Genomic DNA, 26,023 nt, shown 5'->3' on the forward strand with positions numbered 1-26,023 from the left:
CTCCAGTATAACTAACAGTAATAATTTCACCAATTATATCTTATAACGGTCCGTATATGATAATATCTATCTAATCATTACATAGTATAAAACAAAGTCGCTTACCGCAGTCTGTCCCTATGTATGCTTAGATCTTTAAAATTACACAACGGATTTCGATCCGGTTTTTTTAATAGATAGATTGATTCAAGAGGAAGGTTTATACGTATGATACAATATAGTAGAGAAACACTGATCATTTTAGAGGTTTCTAATGTGATTTCGTAAATAAACACTTTTTTGCACTGACTGAACCCCACGAGATAGATCAAAATAATGTACTACAGTAATGTACACCTTAAAAAGGTCTTCAAAAAAGTCTGCTATGGTATATGTCTATCTCTTAGGGATAACGCACAATAACCATTTTTTATCCTTTACTTTTTACGAGAAATAATGGCTTATTTTCGAAACGATTTTAAGCAATACAGCATCAATCCTTATCCAATTAAGTCCCTTAAATATATTGTGCATTTAATATAGATCAATTTGGCCCTTTATAGCATATATTTTAAATGAAGATTTTCGAAGATATTACACATTTAAAATGTAGGGACATATCGATTTGTATTAAAATCTGTGAATCTTGTAAGACATTCTGTAGTATATTTAGTATCAGTATTGCACCGTGCGAAGCTGGGGTGGGTCGCTAGTATATAATTTAGATAGTAGTATGTGTAGTGCATCGTAATACAACAATAATGACAGGAAGGCTGTTTAAATGTTGACTATAAATATTTTATTTTATTAATTTATAATTATTAAGGATAACGTCGTACGTATCAAGTAGTCTAAGGAAATTATATGTAATTATTTTTATGAAAAAAGTTTATATAATACAATCAAAAGTACGTAGTACAATTAGTACGAGGATTTGAATTCCTATTAATTAATATTGAATCAATATTGAAAACACTTGGCTTGGTATAAGGAAATTAAAGGGTGGTGTAAAATTATGTATTTTATATACTACCCACATCTGTGTCACATAGTGTTTGTTGACCGGGCAGAGATATCGTTACGAGGCAATATTGTGTAACAATATAAGTACTTATTTGTTAAACAATATCAGGAACTAAAACTCGGAAAGACCTTCACTATAATCGTTTCGACTCGAGTAATTCCCACAGACTACTATATATGCGAAAATGTGATTCTTAGTTCTTTACAAACCAACGACATAGTTTTTAGCCGGAAGGTGACAAGGAATGTCATTTTATATTAAATTAAAAGACATGATAAGTCACGTGTAAAATTTCATAGTTCAATATATATAATAAATATTAATAATATAAAAGCTAAATTTATTAAGATTTTTTATCTTTATATGACACTTGACTCATTCCGTGTCTGTGAAGCAATTATTCCGCTAAGAGTTATTGTCACGAAACATATATTATATATTATGATTACGAAACTACGAGTATATCATTAGACTTGTATCACAAAAAAAAGTACAAAAAATAAAATGTTTGTAAAAAGTCAGTAGGTAGATGTAGGTACCAGTTTAATCAACGCGATTTTTTCACTCGTCTAAAGTTCGTGCACATTTGAAATAATTTACGAACAACAATTTGCTTGCAGATTGTCTTAGGTAACGATAGGTATCTATATTCATGAGTATAATCTATGGACGTATACATGTGTTTAAAATAATTGCAATATCAAAGTACAGTTACAGATATAGTCTATTCCAATTGAAGAAGGAGTAAAGATAAACAAGCCTCAGATTTATGTATGCCACGCTATTAGCTAATACCTCAGCTATATTGTGGTTAGAATAGACAATAGCTATATTAGATCCTAAGTGAGAGGCAACTGCCTCTCATTATAAGTAATAGCTTCATTGGACGATTTACTTTGGATATTGAAAATGTTGAGCTTTTAATATTGTTTCAATAGAAACGAGTGTATTTTGGTTTAACAACAACAAAAAACCTCACACAATCACATATCTATCACGAGCAGCGCTTATACGGGCGTGCCAACCGACGTCAAAGCGACGCCAACGCGGCGTGAACGTCGGCGCAACTCGTAAGGAGTCGACGCCGGCGCTTGCCAACACTTTCGGCCCCTCATTAATCAGCATTTCACATTTTTTGCGAAGTTTAGTTTCGTAAAATAACGATGACAATATTCTATTGCAAATTTCTCTTGTGCTTTGTACATAATTTTACTAAAAATAGTATTTTCTCAAATTTGTAAACAACATAATTAGTCATGAGAAATTTGATTTCAAATAACTTTTAATTTCAATTGTTTGGCTTTTACGCCGTTTAAAAACTGTTTCTAATTACATATGTAAAAAAAAACAAACATTTTTAGTTTTCTAAATATTAGGTTAAAATATTATATTCTTATAGAAATGAAATAGAATTGCAACTAAACGGTTATCATATTTCTAGTCCTCCATAACTCTATACCCGAGTATATTGTAATAATACTTTACTATATAAAGTAAAAAAAAAACATTCATGTTTTTAATTACAATGTGATTGAATCTTTGTTTATTTTGACATGTAGTTCTTCACAGATAGTAAGGTGATTTTTTTCTCGAAAGGAAATATAAATTGTTATCAGTATACAGTGACAGCCAGTAGACCTGTCCATTAAAACAGTCACGACGTGAAATTTCTCCTTAATAACACGTAAATAATTGATTAAGGTTACATATAAATAATTGATCGTAGAGTTTTGTACAGCACGTCTGGGTATCACTGCCTTTCCAACGATTTTCCACTGGCGATCAGAATAACTTTTTTCGTTGTATTCTGTTTGAAGGGTGAGTAACCAGTGTAATTACAAGGCCAAGGGTCATCACATCTTAAATCCCTTGGTTGGTGGCGCTTTGCCTCTGAGAGGAAGGTTGCAACATACCACTAAGATCATTAGTTTACATTGTTTTAAGAATAATTAATCAAAACTTGTCAGCCTCTTTTCAATTTATATCGCTTTTAAAACATTTAAATTTAATGTTATATTTTGATCAAATAGTTTTCATCCTATGGTTAGTATTTATTATAACTTGATAATTTTTAAATTTAAAATGCTATATCGAAATCGGTTTTTGCTTTTAAATAAACAAACAAAATAGTTATTGGTCCCCCATGTAAAACTTATAATTATATCAAAAACCTTGGAATCGATTAGGGTACAGAACCTGCATACCTACTAAACGTACTCAGAAAAACATAACCCTCTTTCTTGGACAATCGGGCAAAACTAGATGGTTTTTGTTGTGCATTTTTAACTGTGGCCTAATTAGCATACCTGTCTACTGCTGACGAAATAACTATTAAATATTGTTTTCTACTGAAATCAGTTTGACATGTAAATATTTTCTAGAACATATTGTGCGGAATATGAGATTTGGCATAATTTAACTTCATATAAAGAAGGAGAGCAGAAAGGTAAAATGTGTACATACTATGTGTTACAAATACATTATATCAAATAATATAAAACCTTCATAGTCTACGCTCTGTTAAGGTTTTTTTACTGTAATAATGACATAGTATCGTCCAGCTGAGCCTTATTTCCCCTATATTATTTCTTGATTATTATTCCTATCGAATTAATATCTTCATTAGAAATGAATTACGGTCGAATTTCGGGCGACCCGTAGTAAATTAATAATACCCTTAAAGCAATGAAATATATCCAGTTAATGCATATTTAAAAGATGTGATGACGAAAATAGAAAATTTAGAAAATAATTGTATATTTGATTGGTCATCTTTTGTATATTATTAGAATTTATAGTAATATAAATGTACCTAAATTAATATTGGCGCAGCATCAAGTACTCAATGAATGATGTCATGAGTTTTAATACACATAAGTCCGTCGTAAACGACACCGTGTACACCGACGACCGTACAATCTGGGTCGTTGGTGAAAAACATTTAAAAAACATATTCGCCACACATTTATAGGAGATGCACAAATATATTAGTATAATAACAAATAATCTTACGTGTTTGATATTCACATACATGTATAACATTGAAATGAAGGAAAATATTGATGATTAGATGAAAACCCGGCTTCGCTTCTAATATATAAAATTAAACAAATATAAATATACTAACTACCTTACCCCTGCACGAAATTATTATTTGAAACATGCTTTCTGAACGCACCCGTAAACGTCAAACATGGCCGCCCGTTGAATTGTAGTGTCATTGAAATTCATGGATTTAATATCGAAATATCTCGATTATACGAATTTTGAGGATCGACTAATAAATCATTATTTTTTAACAATCCATAATTGTGGATAGGTTTCGATCGGGTCTATCGTAGACTTGCACAAAATTATTAATATAGAAGATTCCAGAAAATGTCATAAACTTCTCTCTTCATAATTATTACAAGTAATAGGAAAATTTATTGATGGGAATGTGATCATACATAATATTACATCTAAGTAATGTGCAGTTGGCCAAGTGCCTTCGCCTAACGTGACTCCGACAGCTGTAACTACCGTTTTACATGCACATTTATGCACATGTATCTGAGTCTTGACATATGTGAAATATATAAATATCATTATTATTAAATCACGTGAGGACGACGTGCAAAATAATGATTGTTAATACTGAGAAATGTTTATAAAAGTATTTTAAAATTTTATAATTAATAGAAAAAAATTGTATACTACTTGTAGTTGTAATATATAACATTATTTCAGCTGAATAACGAAATACAAGAACAAATATTATTTCAACACTTGTTTTTTGCGCATTCACGTCAAACTATTCAATAATTACAAAGTTATTTTTAAATAATATCACATGAAAATAAAACCTTTTGATACAAATGTATTCACTACTTATTTTAAATTGTAATCGACTTAATATATTATGCCGCTATAATATTTAAATAGAATATGGGAAAAAATTAAGGACATCAAATGATTATAAACATTTAAATGCGGTTTTTAAGTGTACTGAACTTTCATGCAAATATTTAAGGTCACTAATTATTGTATTTAATAAAATTTATTTATTTTTGTATATATGCAATAAATAAATGTTTAAACATGTTTATAAAAAAAATAGCATCGAGTAGGTCGACACTAAACAGTTTAAAATTGACTCTTAGTTAGTTAGTTAGTTTTATTATTTAGTTACTTAGTTCTCATTCAAGGAGACAAAGGACGTTGCGTGGAGCGTCTGGCGTTGCGTCTCGCAGTCTAATCAAACATATTGTAATTTATGTGTGTGGGTTATCGATATTAAGTGCTACTCGCAGCAGTGCATGCGGCGGCAGACGCCGTCAAGCCGCCGTCGTGTCCACCACCTACCCCGCGTACGCGTGTATTAATTTGTCCTTGGCATAGATGAAAGGAGTAAGATAATCGTACTCCATTGTCAATTTACACACGTCTGTGTTGAGAGTTGTTGAAATGAGACTATCCGCTGTCGTGGCCGTGGCGGTAACCGTCATTCCCTATGCACCGTACCACTCGTCTCATTACCACTGGCGTTTGCATAAACAGAACTACACACTACCATATGTTTGAAACTGTGTCGCTTCTGCGTAAACGGAGAAAACTCGCAACGAGCCGCGCGACTCGACGACAAACGCGACATGCAAGGCCCCGCATTTCCATGAACAAACTTCATATATTTTATAAGATAAGAATAATGAAAAACCTTTAATAATACACTGAACAAGTGATGAACTCACTTTTCAATTTCAAATAGGATCATCGTCGAACGAATTCAGAAAATAAAATAGTTCACATACGTTAAAGCTGTTGGGAAAGAAAGAATAATAAAGCCGAATTGATAACCATAGTCCGGTCCAGTTTGGAGGGTATGTGAGCTAGAGTATCTACACAATGAATATAAATATGACACAAGGAATATAATATTTTTTTATCCAAAGTTGGCGGCATATTGACAGGAATGGTTAATATTTCTTACAGCGCCTATGTCTATGGGCGGTAGTTACCACGCGTTATTAGGTGGCCCGTTTGCCAGGTTGCCTTCCTACCAGACACAAGCTATTCGTCACATTTTATCATTTAAATACTCAAAACAGTTCAATGAAACTTTCAAACTACATTGAAAGATTAAGAAATGTTACATGGTTAACTGATAAAAATACTTAACGTTTGAGCGCATAAGTGTTTACTACACTATTAAATCTAATCAAAGTAAAACTGTCGTCTTTATTTATCTTAAAAATGTTAATTAATATTATGCCGACCCTACCTACAGGTTTTACATAAAATCAAAAGGTAAACTTTGAAAAATTATTTAGTCTAGCGTCACTTCTTTGAAAATATTTCTGTTCATAATTATTATAGATCCACTCGGCCGTTCGAGTCCAGTCCGACCCTGAACCAGTACAAGCACAAAATCTGTAGATAATTAAATATATGATATTTCCTACAAAATAACAGAAAGGCTACATACTAATATCTCCTCTAGGCTTCGTTATATTCAGTTAAAATTTTGAACAAAATCTCTCTTTATCATTATCAATTAACTGAGGATAATTTTTCCCGTATTATTTTAAATATCAAACAAAAGTGTAATGTTAAATATTAGTAAGTCTGAAAATATTTATGAAGATATGTTCAACAAAAAACAAAGCAGAAAACAGGAACCATTTAACGATTAGCACAGTTCGATTACTACAGCCTTTCACCGATCCTGTCGTCCTGTTGTCCCACAGAGGGAGGAAAGCAAAAATTTTCCACTAAAACCGGTTGCTCGCGCCGACCGGTCTACCTATACGTGTTCACGTGGTGAGCCCGCGCTACTGCGTGTTTAGCTTGCTGGAAGTGTTTAATGTGTTTCTATTATGAAGGTTTTACTTATTTGATTACATTATAGAAAATAACACAAATAAAACAATAAAAACATGACGTAGTTACATTATATTTTACTTCATGATCAACATGTTTATAAAACACCTAAAACTAAAACTATGTAGCGAAACGACTGCAATTTAAATTAAAGCCATATTATATAATTTCTAATATCCAGACATTTTAAGAAATTGCTAAAATTATATTATAGAAATTATTATATATACATTGAACACGATTACATTCTAGCGTCTTTCGCAAATAAATCACCGCAATTCTTCCATATCCTTAAACGAACGTGTTTCAAATACAAAAACCTATTTAGATAGGTATATTACATAATGTTTGTTACACATAAACAGAACTATATAAACATATAGTCGTTATTTATATATACGTGTGCTTTATAGCATGTATCGTGTTTCATTTAGGTTAAAACAAAAAAATAATTTATTAGGCTTAGAATAATTTAGAAGATAAGTCAGTGACATGATATTACTTTGTCGTTTGACAACCGTTTTTTTTTGTCATTAGAACTAGTTACGGAAAGCAATAATGGCTTCAACGATATCCGACAGTCCAATTGCAAACGCATAAAAAATATAATATTTATTTAATGGTAGCGCTTCTTGCTGTAGATATATCTTGACCGTGTTGAAATGTAAACATTAAACCTGGTCGCAAAAACGCATCAAAGTTGAGGTACCGCAAGACTCGCTATAGGTAAAATGTGGTAACTGGTAAAATCCGGATAGAACCGGTCTAGCCATGGCTCTGATTGCGGGCTGATTGACTGAAATGAGATGCTATTGCACATGGAATGAAGCAATTGCTTAAGGTAAGATAATTTTCATATACGCTCTTATGCGGAATAGTCATAGCATTAAAGAGGTGTTAAAAGTTTTTGATTGATATACACTATTATACATACCAGTTAACGATGTTGTACCAGTCTTTAATTATACTTTAGACTGTTTTGATATGAGAATTTAATGACATTTTCGAGTATATATTATAAGAGTGTTTTGACAGATATATAATTAACTAATAATATGAAACTTGTTAAATAATATTTTCTGAGGATTTTTTTTTCTCATATTAAATAATGTACTTTTTCGTACTTAATATAATATGATATATTGGAATCCGGTATCTGATATACTTGGAAACGACGACGAAGTGCAAACAGAATTGCAAATATCATTAAGAATAATTTGTGCAAAATTGACTCCCAAAAGTATATCTCGTCTGTGACAAATAATTTTATTTTGGCTTCAAAAATGTTTGAAGGACTTGAGAGATAATTGCGAGGAAGCAGGGACTTGCCGGCATACGCATGGAACAGGTTATTCCCGAGATATCGGATAACGAGTAGGTACAGCCGTGCACTTCGATGTTGATTTATAAATATATTATTTTAACGCACGATTCCATTAAATAATTTTTTAAAGACTCTTAAGAGAAGTTCAGACCGCATTATATTTTATTTAAATAAATTCTTAAAAACCAAAAATAAAAAGTAATATGTTTTTGTACGTAAGTCAGATGAAAACTCTTACGACGTTATAATGAAAGGTCAGAAGTGTAAGAATCACTATAAATCTTAGATGTTATTTCCCTTGTGTTTACTTTACACTGGGTCACTCGCATTATGTCGGGACTAATATACCTATATGCGTGTTGCCAAAGTTACAAAAACGGTTTAGGAAGCCTCTAACTACAAACACTATTTTGAGAAATACAAGATAAACAAGTTATTGATTGAGTTTTAAGATTTTTGAATTGTTTACTCTTATTATATTATTACCATAAATTAAACAATAACCTCCATTAAAAATGAAATACAAAGAAATCTGAAACCGTTTAAAGCACGGAAAATGAATGAGTAACAATAAGATATATTATAGCACCAAAGGAGCGTTGTTATTTCATGATAAATAAAAACATATATGTCACAAGCGGTCGGCCAACTTTTAACCTTCAGCTTAGCCATTTAGTTCCTGTCACAACTGCACTACAAATGCTCACCAATACCGATACAAAAATGTACACGTAAAATCGAGATGCATACGTCCATTCAACAAATCAACAAATCAAGAGAATGAATATTTTATTATTAGTTATTTAAATAAAGAGATAAAGATTTTTAATTACCTATCTATTTATTTATCCATTTTGTAAATCTCATATTTTAGATCATAAACAATAGCTGAGAATTATAACCTAACTTAAAATAGAATTGATTAGATAATTTTCTACACAACAGTCCCCGACGCAGTCTACTTTTAGTTCCCAGACGGAGGAAATTTATCTGAGGTCAGTGGGTTATCTATTAGGCGTTACTTAAACGATTTGATGTTTCGATTGTGATTACTCCAAGGTCAAACAAATAGCCGTGAATCATGCCCAATAGAAGACCACGAACTTGGTAATTACGTTTTGTGTCGCGCGGTGATTTTATGTGTTGAAAATTTTAATCAAAAATGATTGAAGATTATTTTAATAAAAACAAACTTGTAATTATTATACCACCAACACATGTACATATAATGGTTGTCTTGTATTACAATGCCTCTTTAAATATTTTGTAAGCTTTTATCCGACACAGCTTGTCATATACTGTTCGTTACGTCATACATTTACTATGCCAGAAAACTTAACGCAAATGTCAACAACAACTGTACAAAGGCTTTACTCGTTCGAATACATGGTACAGCAACACCTACGAGCAAACAAAAAACATATAATATATATGGTGTAGATGTTACCGGGAAATAACCTAGGGATTTTCTAGCTTTACATAAATTAATATCGGATTGCGTTTGGAAAAACGCACTGCGATTCACTTACATAATTTATCTTACTTACGCGACGTAATACGCATCTTCAATTTTAAATGAATGCTAAAATAGGTCTTTCCGAAATTATCATAGTGTCTAACAGATAGCTGGTATGAGTACCTACTGGAAAAAATCTTAAAACAGAATTTTTGTGTGTATCTTACGATTATAAATTTTTTTTTCTTAAAAATATGGAATCAGCACACTGCTACAATTCAAAAAAATAACATAACATAAAAAAAATCTACAAATAACCCGACACTTTACTCGAGCAATGTACTACATTTGATCTAAGGTTTACCAGACCAAGGCAATTTGGATGAAGACAAAGTGTTGTGCTATGTGTACTGAGAGCATATTATATTCGGAATGGGAAACAGAAGATGCTGGGAAGAAGATACTCGTTGATGAATAGGCTGTCTGCCTTTTGTGTGAATAAATTATATAAGTGTCGATCCAAGTCCACAAATGGCAATGCAATTGATTAAACCAGGGGGAAGCGTCAATCGGTTTCTTAACACTACACCGGTTTGGAGAGGATTCAATCAATTGAAGTCAATTTTATGACAATTCCGATAGCTCTGACGGTATTTAATGTCTTGTGCTTTTATTATTGTTTATAGCAGGTTAATAATATAGTTTTTTGTTTTCTTCAAGAATTTAACTTGACAAGTAAAATGTAGAAACATAAGGAGATATAGTTGTACTATTTATAATTGTGTTTTCTTAAAACAAGTTCTTATTTGTTAAGTTCAAAACTAATTAGTTACGTATAACGTATATTTGAGGAAAAATAATTCCTTCAATTAGAATGAATATTATGTTTATAAAATTGTACCAAAAATCAATGTAACGTTAATTTGAGGAAAAATTGTATTTACCAAAAAAAAATACAGGTGTTCGATTGTTATGCGTCATCAACATTCCTTTAAAGCTTTGTGGGAAATTTAATGAAATGGAGAACCAAACTTAAAATAATAAATATTACAAGCCTGTCAAAAAAATAGAGTTTGAACCATTTGTATTATTTGGCCAAAAATAAATATGTCATAGGTGGCAAACGAGCAGGACGCTCACCTGATGGAAAGTGACCACCACCGCTCATGGACATCTGCAACACCGGGGGGCTTGCAGGTGCGTTTCCGGCCTTTAAGTAAAGAATACGCTCTTTTCTTGAAGGTTCCCAAGTCGTATCGGTTTGGAAAAACCGCCGGCGAAAACTGGTTCCACAGAGTGGTATGACTTTATCTCTTGCTATCAGTAGACCATGAGACGGACCATGAAAATTTATATATATATTTTTTTTCGCTACAAGGTAAATGAATATAAAATAGTTTTTGTAACTGTGTAACTTTTAGTACTGGTTTATAATTCGCATATAACATCTGGATAATACTAGCTTTTATTAATTACCGATACAACAATAATGTATGTATACACTCATAGTGTATCCAACGCGGAAACGAACAAGTTGTCCTTCAAGCTTGCACTGATGAATGTAATCATTTTTATACTGTACGCCATTAGAATCAATCGTATATTTAAAATACATTGTATCACTATGCATTAACAACTTCATATATAAATAAATAACATCATTTTAGTTTTTTATGTTATCAAATTTGAAGAGAAGGAAATCTAATAAAAAAATCTATATAAATTGAAATTTATTCATCAGAAAATATTATGTGTTATGGATACGTGCACACAGGTAAAATCCTGCGCGTAATGGAAATACCAAGACCAATTATTAAATAATTTATAAAAGATTATTGACAACTCGCGACGACGACAAATGTATTTTATAAAATAAATAACACAAATAACACTTATAGCAGAAACGTGATCGCGTTTTTTTCCTCGCATAAAATTGATCTCATGGCAATATATACGTGCAAATTTTACATTATATTTGACGTGAGAGCACTGAAATTTACTTGTGTTTTCATTAGCTACTTAATTAACATCATCGTATTCAAGGCCAGTAAAATAATTTTCCCACTAGATTAAACTATAACGAGGTAATGTTAGTGATCACAGTCGGAAGTGACGATCGAGGAAACACCTACAAGGACTACCTACATAACAATATACATTAGCGCGGCAAATACAAAGAACGTCAACATGGCATGACGTTCCACCACGAGGTAGTTCAGTCTTACTCTATACAATTTGGGATAAAGCAAGAAATTAACAGTATTTTTAAGATTCACGTGTTGACTCACTAGATCATATCTCACAATTAGGAAATGAAGATTATATTATGTGCTAGATTACATAAAGATATATTCAACGGGTAATCTCTTTGTTGTTGTATCCCAATCGCTCGATGAGCTGGTGTAATGGCTCGGAAGCGACGGCTGTTAAGGCCTTGACAATGAATGACTGCGGAATGTATTGAATAATGTCGACAATGACGGTCAGAGTATTAAATTTAGCCTTTGATCAGTGCTATGAATGAAATATTTCTTGTTATTCATACGTTGTATATTCAGCGCATAACATGTTGTAAGCATAATGTCTATATACGAGTATGTAGTAAATGGCGGCGTTTGGTGCAATTCGTTAAGGAATGCAGTATGCACGAAGGTCGGGCTTCTGGAAATGAATGAAATCCTAACAAAACTATATTTACCGCCGCTTTACGCGTGATTTCAAAATACAATACTGTTTGTTTTGTGAATTATTGCGGTTAATTTGATTAAACGTTAGTAACTTTGGGATATTTACTTTCAATTGGATTCGAATTATTTTATATGTCATAAATTAATTATGTTGCAAATATTGTTGTCACACAATTGAACCACGAGACTTTGTGTTTGCGGATATTAAAATAGATTCACGATGCGAATGTGGACTTGCCTCAACTAATTGTAACAATTTTCCGATAGTAGGTGTGTTCAGTGCAAACCAATTGATGTGACGTAACTTTAATAAGACGTCAATTTATCCTCAATCAAAACAAACGTCACTGGATGCAGCAAATAATAGATAATGTTCCGTAACCAGGGTAACTACGCTTTTCGGATATCTCGGATTTATCCAAGTTGATATTTTATAAAGTGACCGAACCTAGCATAGCAACCTTGACAGAATATGCTGTTAATTTTTATTTTACTGTACTATTGATTATAAAGGATTTATAATGTCGTAATTAATTCACGATGCAAAATCAGGTATTTATGTTTTACTAGTTGAGAAAAATATTGAAGTTTAGTGCCAAGGTGCCAATCGAAGGTTCTCGAATTTTTTGTATCGATTTTATTTAAAAGTTGGCAACCCTAATTGTATAATTAAAATCGTAGAAATCAAGAGCAAGGTCTTCTGACATAGAGCAATAATGACGATTGCATTTGTTCGTCTAATAAAATTGTTTTGTTAGCAAAGATGCGTAGGCAAAATACTTTGTAAGCAAGTACATTTCTTGTTTTTCCTTAAAACTCGTAAAGTGTGTTAGTTTCCTCTCGATCTTTTCCTTCGACACCGAGCTCGCGATGAATTATAAAAAACAAATTAAGCAATTAAATTAAGTACATGACAAATCATACCGTGTCCTAATCAATTAGCCATCTCGATTATTTCTGTAGTTGAATGTAATTTTTTTTCATATTAAATTTATAGATATTCATTTTAGAAGAAAAAAGGACGTTCGTATATATTTCCACTTTGTTTGATCCATTCTAGTTTACTAAATATTTAAAAAAAACTAGATTGGAATCTGATAAAATTTATTTAAAATGTTGATTAACTCGAAGAATTCGTGGACAACAGAAATATCTGTTAGTTTATCAATTTTCCAACTTTAGGGCGACAGAATAAACATCAATACGGTAGTAATGTGACACAATAGCCTTGTCCATGCATTTTCCACCCTGTAGCTTTATAATAGCCGGTCAAAAGCCCATTGAGCAATGTGCCTTTACTTTCAAATGCCTTTGTCAATGCCACATTAAATGTTAACGAAAATAGTAAACAACTCTCAATAAGTACATTTATAAGTAGAGATTATTGTTATTGGTTTTTTGAAATGTTTTTGAACTTATTATAAAAAAAATCGCACAGTGAAATTTGTATTATTGAAAAATAAATTTAATTGATATTTATTAATTATTAAGAGCCGAGATGGCACAGTGGTTAAAACGCGTGCATCTTAATCCATGATTTCAGGTTCAAACCCAGGCAGGCACCACTGAATTTTCATGTACTTAATTTGTGTTTATAATTCATCTCGTGCTCGGCGAGGAAGGAAATCATCGTGAGGAAACCTGCATGTGTCTAATTTCAACGAAATTCTGCCAAATGTGTATTCCACCAACCCGTATTGGACCAGCATAGTGGAATATGCTCCAAACCTTCTCCTCAAAGGGCCTTAGCCCAGCAGTGGGAAATTTACAGGCTGCTAATGTAAAAATATTAATAATTTATATAGAAAGGTGACAAACAGCTACAACAAATATGTTATAAATATATCGCCATAGTAAAAATTAATCAATGCGCCAGACACGCTATTTTCGCAAAGCAAACAATCGCATTGCAATTTATAAATAAGTCGCTATGCAAGGCAGAGTCCACGCAAAATATAAGATACGACAATTTTATTAATCTTTAAAGAACAGAAATATCATACATCTTCTCAGATAAATTGAATTGACATTCATCATGACAATTACTCAATGTAGATCTCAGACTAAAAGAATATCCTACATGTAAGAGACGTAGCTTCGCATTTTCTTAGGAAAAAAAAAAACTTTGAATATAAAACTAATATTGTATGGTCCAGTGCAGTTATGTAAGCAAATTACTTTTCATTTTTTGTACCGCACTTTGTTTTATACTGATGATGAGGTCGTAGATGTATTTATCTTTTTATTTCATTAGGTTATACTAGTAAATGAGAACACTTTTTTTTTTTGTAATATTTTATATGTTTTGGCTTAGTGGCATTTTACAAAAAAATCAATACAAAATTTAACTAAAAGATGAACCGCGTTCGAAAAATGTTTTGTATAAGTAGCGAAGATTTGCAATTCCATCCGCTTTCAAGACTATTTCACGTTCTGTAAACGAATATGTCATTCGTTTTTGCCTGATCTTTTAATAGGATAGTAGAATATTCTAATTGAAGAGTTCATTTATAGAGTTCTTTTTTCGAAATAATTTCGGTCATCTTTGTAATTAAGCTGACTATTCGTTATTCGAACCTACTAGTCTTCAGATAAGTAATTGTAGTGTCGTAAACAAATCCATTAAGGAAAACGAATCTTATTTCGATAGCGATGGGTACATAAAGTTTTCTATTTGCATTTTGGTAACTAAACATATTTAGCGCAATGTTGTGTGTCTACTGAGATGTTACTACAACTGTACATGTTTTATCTGCAAAAACATAGCGGATCTGAAGAAGAACATGTTTATTAATTTTTTTTATAATCATATGTCAAAAGTCGTCAATATCTAAGAATATTTTGTAACTTTTGTTTACAGTATTGTATAATTTTGTACGGTTTCGTATCATTATTATTACAAACTACTTATTGCAATAATTTTAATTACTTAAGTAAAATTACTAATAGCTTAGGCTATAATCTTTTATTTTCAATTGTTTATTTGTGTATCTACTCGAAACCATTGTCATTTTGATAGGCCTCGGCACTCGAAATTCTTCACCCACTGATTAATGTCACATCAGATCATATCGGCCATTGATAAAATATGATAGTTACTAGGACTTTGTAGGCCTTTCACGCTGCCAATTTGCCAATGATTTTCTAATGAGGTTAACACTTAATGCAACGAATGCAACAGCAATGAAATAGGACGCATATTTACTAATAGATTTTGTAAAAATAATCCATACTAATATTATAAAGGCAAAAGTAATTCTGACTGTCTGTATCTTATCTCTTTCACGGGTAAATCAATTAACTGAATTTAATGAAATTTGGTAGCTTTAACCCCGAGGAAGGACATATTCTTTTTTTATAAGCCGCTAACCACAATATTTGTCGCAACTTTAAACTTATCCGAACTAAGAATACTTTATTAACACGTACCGACGTGATCGACATGAAAGTGTGCAATGCTATGAAAATAACATATATATTAGTTTCAGATAAATATTGTTTCAAAATATGCACTCCTTTACTTACTGATTTATTAAACAGATACAGTTATTTCTAAGAAAACTAATATCTAATTTACTCTTATTCGCTTGTACTGCAAATCTTGCCAATACGCGGAAATATCGTTTTAATAATATTATGTTATAATCCGTATGATTTTGCTTCACGTGGCAATTACTTCCCTCGTAAATGACGAGAAATTCATATATATTTTAAGTTATTATAATTAAATCCTCCTGACCCAATTACTGCCACGGAAGTCAATCTAAAAGACGATCCATCTGAGTAGTATATAACAAGCACAAATGCAAAACAAAATATATATCACAATTAATGTCCCCCAAAATTACTCGTTTACTATGTTTTGGTGTTGAGGCGTGTGTTGTCGTGTTTTTGAACCTCAGATTGCATTATACACAGCATGCATGAGGCACTGAAGGTAGATCTATGGCCATGGTCCGGTACGACCTACGAACTTCTGTATTTTTTATAGTTAGATTATATGAATATTTTGTGCGTTTATTAGTATTTCTTCAGTTAAATTAATACCACATATTATTTAAATAACATTTATTTATTTATTTTAATTATTAGATATCTGCTTGTTGATGGGAAATTGAAACAAAGTATAACCTATTCTATTTTTAAAAAGATGCGTTATAATTTTATAACATACATACTCGTTTGGTAGGTTTGATAGTTATAGCTAATTAGTTGAATACGTAATTCTGATACAGCATATGAGTAAGTATATATGTATCTACAAGGTGTGATATGTTAGCACTGTGTCAGTTAGCGCCTTTAGAGCCACTCGCCGTAAATAATGAACGTTAGACGTAATAATATTCACTACCCAGTCATATTATGTTTTCATCGTAAATCTCATTTCTTCGTTCGTTTCGTGTTATATAACTTTATTAAAGTAAAAACTTATGTGACTCATTACAAGGATAGTTTTGTACCTAATTATTTTTAGTAGATGAAATGATAATAAATGTATTATATACGTATAATAATATACTATATATAAGATATTCCTATACAGTTAAACTCATATAAAATTCAAATATCTATTAAGATATTATTATGTAAAGTTTTTGCAATTATGTCTTTTCGAAATATTCTTGTGTATGCCAAAATACAGATAATTAATCCAGTATACCAGTTTAGGAGTAGAATGTTGCCATTTGCCAAATATATTAGCGCAGCTAACCTTCTGTAAGTATTGCCAAATTAACAAAACGCTCTATAATATTATACTACAAATATATAAAGCGTATTATGTACATACATTTCGAAATTTCAATTTGGTTGGCGTTCGATGTCGAAATTATTTAAGAAAAAATATTTTCTATAAATCTGTATTACAAAGATGTTAATTGGAGGTAGGACTTTGTGCAAGTTCGTCTGAATAGGTACCACAAATTAATCAAATATTCGCCTGGTATATAAATATAAGCTTTAAAAATATTCCTTAAGCAGATTGCATTGTTAATGAAGTTTATTTAATGATCGTCACTATAAAGACCACGTTAATTAAAATAAACGAGCACGAGATTGTGTCACTTCATAAGTCACTCATATTTACCGACTAGCTGCCCGTCCCGACTTTATTTGGATAAAAATGTATTTTTTTTTAGACATAAACATTCGCCCACCGATCTTTTCACTTGTACAGTGCTAATGCATCGTTTAACTCGCCCACGTATTGTTTAACGCGTAAATATAATATTCTGAAACTACTGGCTCGAAGTGTCAAAGGTTTTATTAAAAAAAGTTTAAAATTAAGACTCAAAAAGTATGCAATAGATTGACTAACTATATATTCGAAGTCTGGCTTGAAATTAAAATAAAATAATATGAAACTTCCATAACAACAGATGAGTAGCTATGACGTAATATAAAAAATAACCTAAAACTTACTTCTCCATAATATTTAAGTTTGTGAATATCACTATATCACTAGACAATATATTATATAGAGACAATAAATTTTCTATTCCATTGACACATTTTATATAGAATGTACTGTCGCTAGCTTAATCCATTTTCGGAAAATTAATTTTCTACTTCTCCTAATATGAATTATAAAGTATAAATACGAAATTTTGTATATTTATTGGACGTTTTTTACTCGAAAACACAAAAATGCACGGATTTGGATGTAATTTTGATATTCTATACCCTGACTTAAGACAAAGGCACACTGGCTCTTACCCTTCTCACCTCCACATACCAGACAGGCAAAGCCGCGCGCGAATAATAAATATAATTTATATATTAACTCGAGAAGCATAAAATAATTCACTAAATATCAGAAATATACATATTTATCTAAAATGTAATTTAAAACAAGTACATTAAAATTACTTATGTAGAAAACGAAGCGAATCGAACGAACCAGAGAATCTAACTCAAACCCAAAAATGTTTTAGATCTATGTTACGATTATAAGATTAATTCAGATGGTATTGAATATCGTATGTTCTTAGATCCGGGTTAATGAACGATAGATAATTTCAAATTGTCCATAAAATGAAGGCAAAATAGTGGTCTCGACGAGCCTTGTTGACCATGACACGCTGCTCTAGAAAAATTACTGTGATTATTATGTATTTGAAAGGCTAATTTTAACACACTATGCATATAAATAACGAATACAGTTAGATTCGCATTCACCGCGCCATAAAAACAACAATTATAAACCAACTTATTATGTCATCGAGTGACGAATATAATCGACTGTTTATATTAAGCTAAACATTAAGTAAAATTAAATTTGTTAACAAATTTGGTCCATGACCTGTTGTCAATATTGCATGTTTTAACAATACAGATAACTGAAAAACAGTGAATCTATCGTACTAAAAACTATTTTTGCATTGTATTAACATACAATAGTCAATAGGGATTAAAGTATAATAAAATCCTTATAACTTATACAGGTTTCTTACAATAATATAATGTAGGTTTGTATCTCGGTGTAAACAATCATGAATCGGTGTAAACTTTGAAAGCATTGGATTAACACTATGTCATTTTAGTCATTATGTGTTTAGATTTAACAAACAACAAAACTACGATATAAAACCAATAAAACCAAAATGACATATATATCGTTATCTACTTGTCAGTCAAATAAATTTGTCAAGACTGCCTCGAAATTAGTTAAACTTCATTTCTCTAAACATTAGTAGGTAAAAAAAAATCAAAAATATTTTTCATTAAGGTAAAAAAAAACAATGACTAACTCTTTTAGTATTCCTAAAGTGATCTGACGTGGGTGTTTATCAGTCATAATGTAATTAGAAACCTAATAATTAGAAGTAATACCTACTGTTTTGTTATGTTCTAAACATAACATTTTACAACGAGTTAGTCTGCCAAATATCCTGTTGTATGAATTCGTACGGATAAAATAGTACAAGTTTCATAAATCTTAAGTAAAGTAAATTTTAAATAAATAAATTATTACTCAATAGTAAAATTTTATTATAATATAATAAAGTTTTTCTAACTAGATTTTAAACAAATAATTTTTGGAGATGAATGCAATCCGAGTAATTTACCAAAACCGGTAAATTAATTATTTTTGAGGCGTGATATAAAGTTTCGAGTCTGTCTGTCTGTGTCTCCGTTTAGATTATACGACTTTTTTAACATTAATATTATATAGTTAAAGGACTCGAGGCACAGTTTATTAATAATTTATTGTATAAATATATTCACGAGCATAGCATAATACGTTTGTATTTCTGAGACAAAAGGCGTGAATCAAAGTAAAATAAAAACTAGAATAGGTAGATGTTTAAATAACACGTGCAATGAAAGAATTCAATTTCTAGTCCTTTCCATTACTATGTAAAACATGTTATATGTGGCAAACGAGCAGGAGGCTCACCTGAGGAAAGTCACTACCACCGCTCATGGACATGTGCAACACCGGGGGGCTTGCAGATCCGTTGCCAGCCTTTCAAGTCAAATCAAATCAAATCAAATCAAATTTATTCAAGTAAACTTCACAACGAAGCGTTTTTGAATCGTCAATATTAAAATACTACCACCGTTTCGGAAAGCAGCCTCCAGCGAGAAGAAACGGCAAGAAACTCGCATAGTTGCTCTTTTCAAATAAACAGATTAATAATGCTGTTTTTTTACAATAATTAGTGTCCTGTGATGGAACTCGAACCTCAATCCAGGCGATTTTTTTAAAAAGTACTCTTTTAATGAATAATAAGACTTATTTATTAATTTAGTCTTAATAAACTTTTTACATTTCGTAAATGGTAAATTGGTTACATTTCCCGGTATCTTATTATATATGTGTATACCATTGCCCAAAAACGTTCTCTTTACCGTATGCAAACGGAAAGTAGGGGTTACAAGTTTATTCTTATTTCTTGTATTAATAGTATGTATATCAGCTTTTATGGAATACTTTTGTATATTCTTCTGTATAAACATTATATTATCATAAATATATTGTGAAGCAGCCGTTAATACACCTATTTCTTTAAATTTTTTGCGTAATGATGTCGTAGAGCTAATATTGTAAATAGTTCGGATAGCTCTTTTATGCAGAATAAATACTATTTCAATATCTGCTGCATTACCCCATAACAACATTCCATATGACAAGACTGTCAAAATTACTAAAATAAACTAGTCTAGCAGTACTTATGTCCGTGAGTTTTCTTATTGTTTTTATTGCATAAATGACACTAGTTAGTTTCCCTGCTAGGGCATACAAATGGGTGCCCCACTGAAGTTTGGAGTCAAGGGTTATCCCTAGAAAAGCCGTCGACTCTACAAACTCAAGACTTTCATTATTCAAAATGACGGCAGAAGAATTTGATTTGACATTTGGCAGAGAAAACAAAATACATTTAGTTTTTTTTGCATTTAGTATCAATTATTTATGTCAAACTAACCAAGAACCCGCGACAGAGCACTGCTTACAACGTCATAGTTGTTTATTTTTCTGTCGAGTTTAAAAATAAGGGATGTATCATCTGCAAACAGTACAATGTCGCAAGTCTTATTTACAAAATAAGGTAAATCATTTATATATATTAAGAATAGGAGAGGTCCTAAAATTGAACCCTGTGGTACACCCCAGATCAGTACACGCCAGATCGCCATTTGATTTTGCACCGTTAACAACAACTTTCAAAACTCTTTCATTAAAGTAGGAGGAAATAAATTTCAAGGCAGGGCCCTTGATTCCATAATATTTATGTTTTTCTAGAATAATATCATGCCTAACGCAATCGAAAGCTTTTGATAAGTCACAAAAAACACCATTAGCATTTTTTGACTTCTCCCACACATCATAAGTGTGTTCAACAAATGCTATACCCGCATCAGTAGTCGAGCGACCTTTAGTAAAACCGAACTGTTGAGAATGCAATAGCTTATTCGAGTTAAAGTACCTATAACAACAATTGATTAAAAAATATTTTTTCAAAAAATTTACTTAATACTGGCAAAATAGAGATCGGTCTATAATTGTTTGGATCATTTTAATCACCGGACTTAAATAATGGGATCACTTTACTTAATTTTAATAGATCTGGAAAAATACCGGATAGTATACATTTATTAAAGATGATAGCTAAACAAGGAGCCAAGTCGACAATTACGTTGTTAATTATTGTAACTGATAGATCCCATAGAGCACTGGTTTTTTTAAGATTTAATGTTTTAAATTTTTTTAATACATCGTACGGAGTTATACTCTCAAAAGAAAATTCTAACTCATTCTGGGGAACGTAACACTTAAGTAAGTCTAAGGCGTCGGCATTGGGTGACGCATTAAGTCCTTTAGTAGTATTCAAAGGAATATTAGAGAAATATTTTTCGAATTGGTTGGCCACATCAAATCTTCACTTACAATATTCCCTTTTATATTAAGGGTTAATTGCCCTGCATCAAACTTCATTCTGCCTGTTTCTGAACTTATAATATCCCATGTAGTTTTCATTTTATTTTTAGATTTTAAAATTCCATTTTTAATATGCAACGAACGAGCTGTTTGACAAACTTGTTTAAATAACTTGGAATATTTTTTAACAAAATTGAGAAATCTATAATTACGATTATATTTCTTAAGTTCATATAGCTCATATAATTTATTTCGACTTATATATATACCGTTAGTGGCCCAGTCTGAGAACTGTATTTGATCGGTTAGATAAAAAGATTTTAACTGAAATATTTTATTAAATTCGTTTTCAATTAATTTTAAAAGTGAATTATATAAAAAGTTGGGATCGTTTGAGCTAAAATTCAAATTTCGAAGGTTACATTGTATAGCGTTATTGAAGGTAATTAAGCCTTTTAAAGTAATTGGCCTACAAGTGATTAGCCTGTAAGGAAGGAGTACGCTCTTTTCTTGAAGGTACCTAAGTCGTATCGGTTCGGAAAAACCGCCGGCGAAAGCTGGTTCGACAGAGTGGTTGTGCGAGGCAGATAATGGCTTAAAAATGGCGCTCTTGTTAGGTTAGGTTAGGTTAGAAAAGAATATAGACTATTGAGTAGAAAAAAAGGCAACGGCGGTGCTTCAGCCAAATCTATATATAAACAATTGATTTTAGTATAGTAATATTACTCTTCTTTTCTAAGGAAGAGGATTTAGCCCAACAGAGGACAATTACAGACTGTTACTCTACTGACACATTACCATATTAGATTAACAAAAATACTCTTAAAACTGCAATGCAGCAGAAAATCGAACATAAGCTTGTGGTCACAAAATATATACATATTTAGATTTTAGGGTGTGTTTATTGAAACTATAATCACTGTATGCTTTTTTTTTATTAATTACGACGTAAAATCGTTTGAACAATTGTCCTTTCCTTGTTTTTGGTAGATATTTTGTTTAGAATCTGGATAAAAATAGCTATTATTCGGTCATATTGCGGCTCGCCTTGTGTCTTTGAACTGTTTGTTTTTATACCTTTTCGTTTATGTTCCTACTGTATTATATTATTTTAAAACACCAAATAGAAGTATAAACTTTTATTTCAATTATAAACCTATTGATCATAAACAGGAGGAAAATTCCTCCAGCTGTAACAAGTTTAAGCTATGAGTAATCACTAACTTTTTATTCTTATAATACTTGTATTATAAAAATCAGTATTTCCAATTTCCACGGATTTCCCGATGGGAATTGAATGACGTACCAAAGTTATAAATGCCAATTAACGACCTTAATTTATATTAAAAATTTATACCACGAATGATTTCCTACATGACAATAAATATTTTAACTACATTTGCTTACTTATAATTATACAACGTATGTGTTTACATACAGATTTTCCTTAATAAAACCACTGATTAATAAAATAACTGAATATAAACTCGATCTTATGTACCTCTGTCTGACATGATAATGCAGAAAAATAGTTTTGCTAGAGCTTTAGAATCATATGGACCGTCTGATAGAAATCAGTTACCTGTGGCCATTGAATCTTATTTGGTTTTTAAGACGCCGACGTTGGATTTATGACAAACATGAATATTATCTTTATATCACTTGTACATTAGTCATGTTAGTTAATCGTTAAAATTAATATTTAAAAATTGAATTCTAATTTCAAACTGCAAATAATCGTATGATCTTGTTTTTTATGTGTAAATTTCATTGTTCATAAATTTCGTTACTCTTTAGTGACAAAAACTAAAGATGATAAAAATATTTGTTGTTACGAGTTTGATCAATCTTAACAAACGGCCTTATGAGAATTATCTCATTTCATTATTCACCTAACCTGTTTTGATTTCCTTAAATTATTTATTGCAATTAGATACAAAAGTATGTTTAAAATTTAACAAATATTTAAAAAATTGTGAAGTGAGGAAATGAAAACATTCTAAACTAAAGCATGCATTAAAAAAACCAAAACCTAAGCAATAATTCTTACAATACTGAATTTCACGGTAGGCTATAGAAATATTTTGTCACTGTACCGACATATAAAGACCATAATTATTCATAATAATGTGGTTTTACTAAAAGACGTATTTAAAACAACAAACTCCATCGATCACGTTTAAAGAAAAATGCTCTGTACATTGTCATTTTATGGGTAAAATACATAATCTGTCGACGTCATCGTTTTATTGTAATTATATTGTAATAACTACGTCCTTTCGGTGTAATATAATAATAAGCCAAATAAAACTTTCGATCGGTCTGCAAGAGGAATTGTAACATTTTATAATCCTTTATATGCGAAATCTAATATGAGTGTTAATGGATAAAAAACGTCTTGGCCTCGCTCCAGGCGTCTTAGTCAAAGCTCTTGTAATGTGTGGAATGAGAAAATTGCGTGGATTCGTTAACGACTCTTCTGGTAAGATAAAGAATGTTCACTTTGAAAATGAAAATACTTTTCGTGAATGGATTATTGTAACATTATCTTTTTTAACATTTATTTTATACGAGTACCTACATATTTTGATTTAATTAATAACTATTTGGTAAAGAGATAATATTATATTAGGATCATCGTAAAATCAATGTTACATCATAGATTATCAGTTTCGAATGGGACAACAACGAATGCGGTATTGACATTGGTTTTCGGCTACCGTCCGCGTGGTTATTTACGTCTGACCATGAGACAACAGCCGCTGCCGTTCACTCGCGACTTAGACCTGTCGATCTGAAAATACCATCGCCAATACAGGATACATCTCATGTTATAAAATATAAAATTTCGCATTCCGAATTTATACATCCAATTAAAGATTTAAAAATATGAAATAGACTTTTGGACAAGATTAATCTTATTTCGTCAAAGTATAGCATGCGGGCAGTGAATAAACACTAAGTGTGACGGCATCATCGCAATTTCTACAATTGTTCAACTTGTAAAGAAATATATTATCAAACCTTTTTATTTTGGCGGGCGGGGGTTAGCCCCACCTGGGAGCCCATCTCGGCTAAAATGTTCTTCGGCATTTTGATGCACAGTAAATCACTTGTTTGAAAATTCGCGGGTGCACTGTTCACGGGCGATAACACGGTGCGCGGCGGACGCGCGAACTAGCGAATGAGCGCGGGACTGCGCGCGCGCACTTATAATGCTTGCGAGCGTGACGTCACCACACCAGCCTGCGCTCCTGCACCCTACGCTTTGATTACAAAGAAATTTCAGAATAATGAAGTTTAAAGTAAACACCCTTAAGTACATACGTTATTTTCTAATAAATAAATTTATCAATTAACGGTGATAACAGCAAAAGTAATCTAAGTAATCTTATGCGAAACGTGTTAGATCAAAAACAGCGTAAGTTAATGATATTTCAATGATCACCAAATTTTGTTAACCAGCCAGTTTTCACAGAACTGGTCTTGATTGTCAAGGCGTCGTCGTCGATAAGTTATAAGAACTGACCGGTGTTTTTCGTAGCGTCGAGGGAGCCCCATGTGCCAAAAAAATGTGATTGTATATATTACTGAGCGGATACCTTGACTAGCTATTAAAATACCCCACAACTACATGCAAAACTATTTGGTTACTAGTAGTCTAGTATAACTATTGTACTGTTTCCTGTTTTAAAGCCACAACGTCTTAGATTTTCCGCTTGCTTGTCTTGGTTTTTAACGCTTGGCGCGACTTCCATAATTAACAATGCCAGACTTAACCTTATTAATAACATTATTTGATTGTTTTATCTTGAGATAATTTATTCATTACATTTATTCGTAAGCAAATAAAGGAATATAAAATATATTTAACTCGATTACACTTACACTAAGTTGGATACGATACAATATAAATTTTCAACTCAAACGGATTAGCGGAACTACAAAAAAAATCAATTACAATAATTGATCCACACGTCAGCTACACCTGTTGTTAAATAAATGCTTGCAAAAACGAAGCACAGACGACTATAAGAAAAATGTATTCGTAATCAACAGCGTTACAGAAATTTAATGAACAATTCGATTTATTTTATAAGGCCACATAGGATTGCAATAATGAAACAATATAAATAATGTTATTAAACAAAACTGAATAGAATGCAAATAGAACATATATATTAGCTATAACGACACAACTATAGAGTATATGATTGTGTGTGCGTATGTGCTTGTGAAGAATGATAGGATTTATTAATTCATATGATGCAGTTTAATGATCTCATTTTTAAATTGTATTTTTGTCATAGTC

General features: G+C 31.4%; 1 protein-coding gene across 1 annotated transcript in view; it reads right to left on the bottom strand.

Annotated features, from left to right (window-relative positions):
* The window catches only part of LOC113401405 (proton-coupled amino acid transporter-like protein CG1139), a 41,343-nt gene extending 16,440 nt beyond the window's left edge, over positions 1–24,903 (bottom strand). Inside the window, exon 1 of the mRNA XM_026641321.2 lies at positions 24,736–24,903. Coding sequence (XP_026497106.1) covers positions 24,736–24,804 — 69 coding nt within the window. The 5' untranslated portion in view covers positions 24,805–24,903. The remainder of the gene's footprint in view (positions 1–24,735) is intronic.
* Positions 24,904–26,023: the final 1,120 nt, after the last annotated feature.

The sequence above is a fragment of the Vanessa tameamea genome, chromosome Z (genome assembly GCF_037043105.1).
Source record: "Vanessa tameamea isolate UH-Manoa-2023 chromosome Z, ilVanTame1 primary haplotype, whole genome shotgun sequence".
NCBI classification, from domain to species: Eukaryota; Metazoa; Arthropoda; class Insecta; order Lepidoptera; family Nymphalidae; genus Vanessa; species Vanessa tameamea.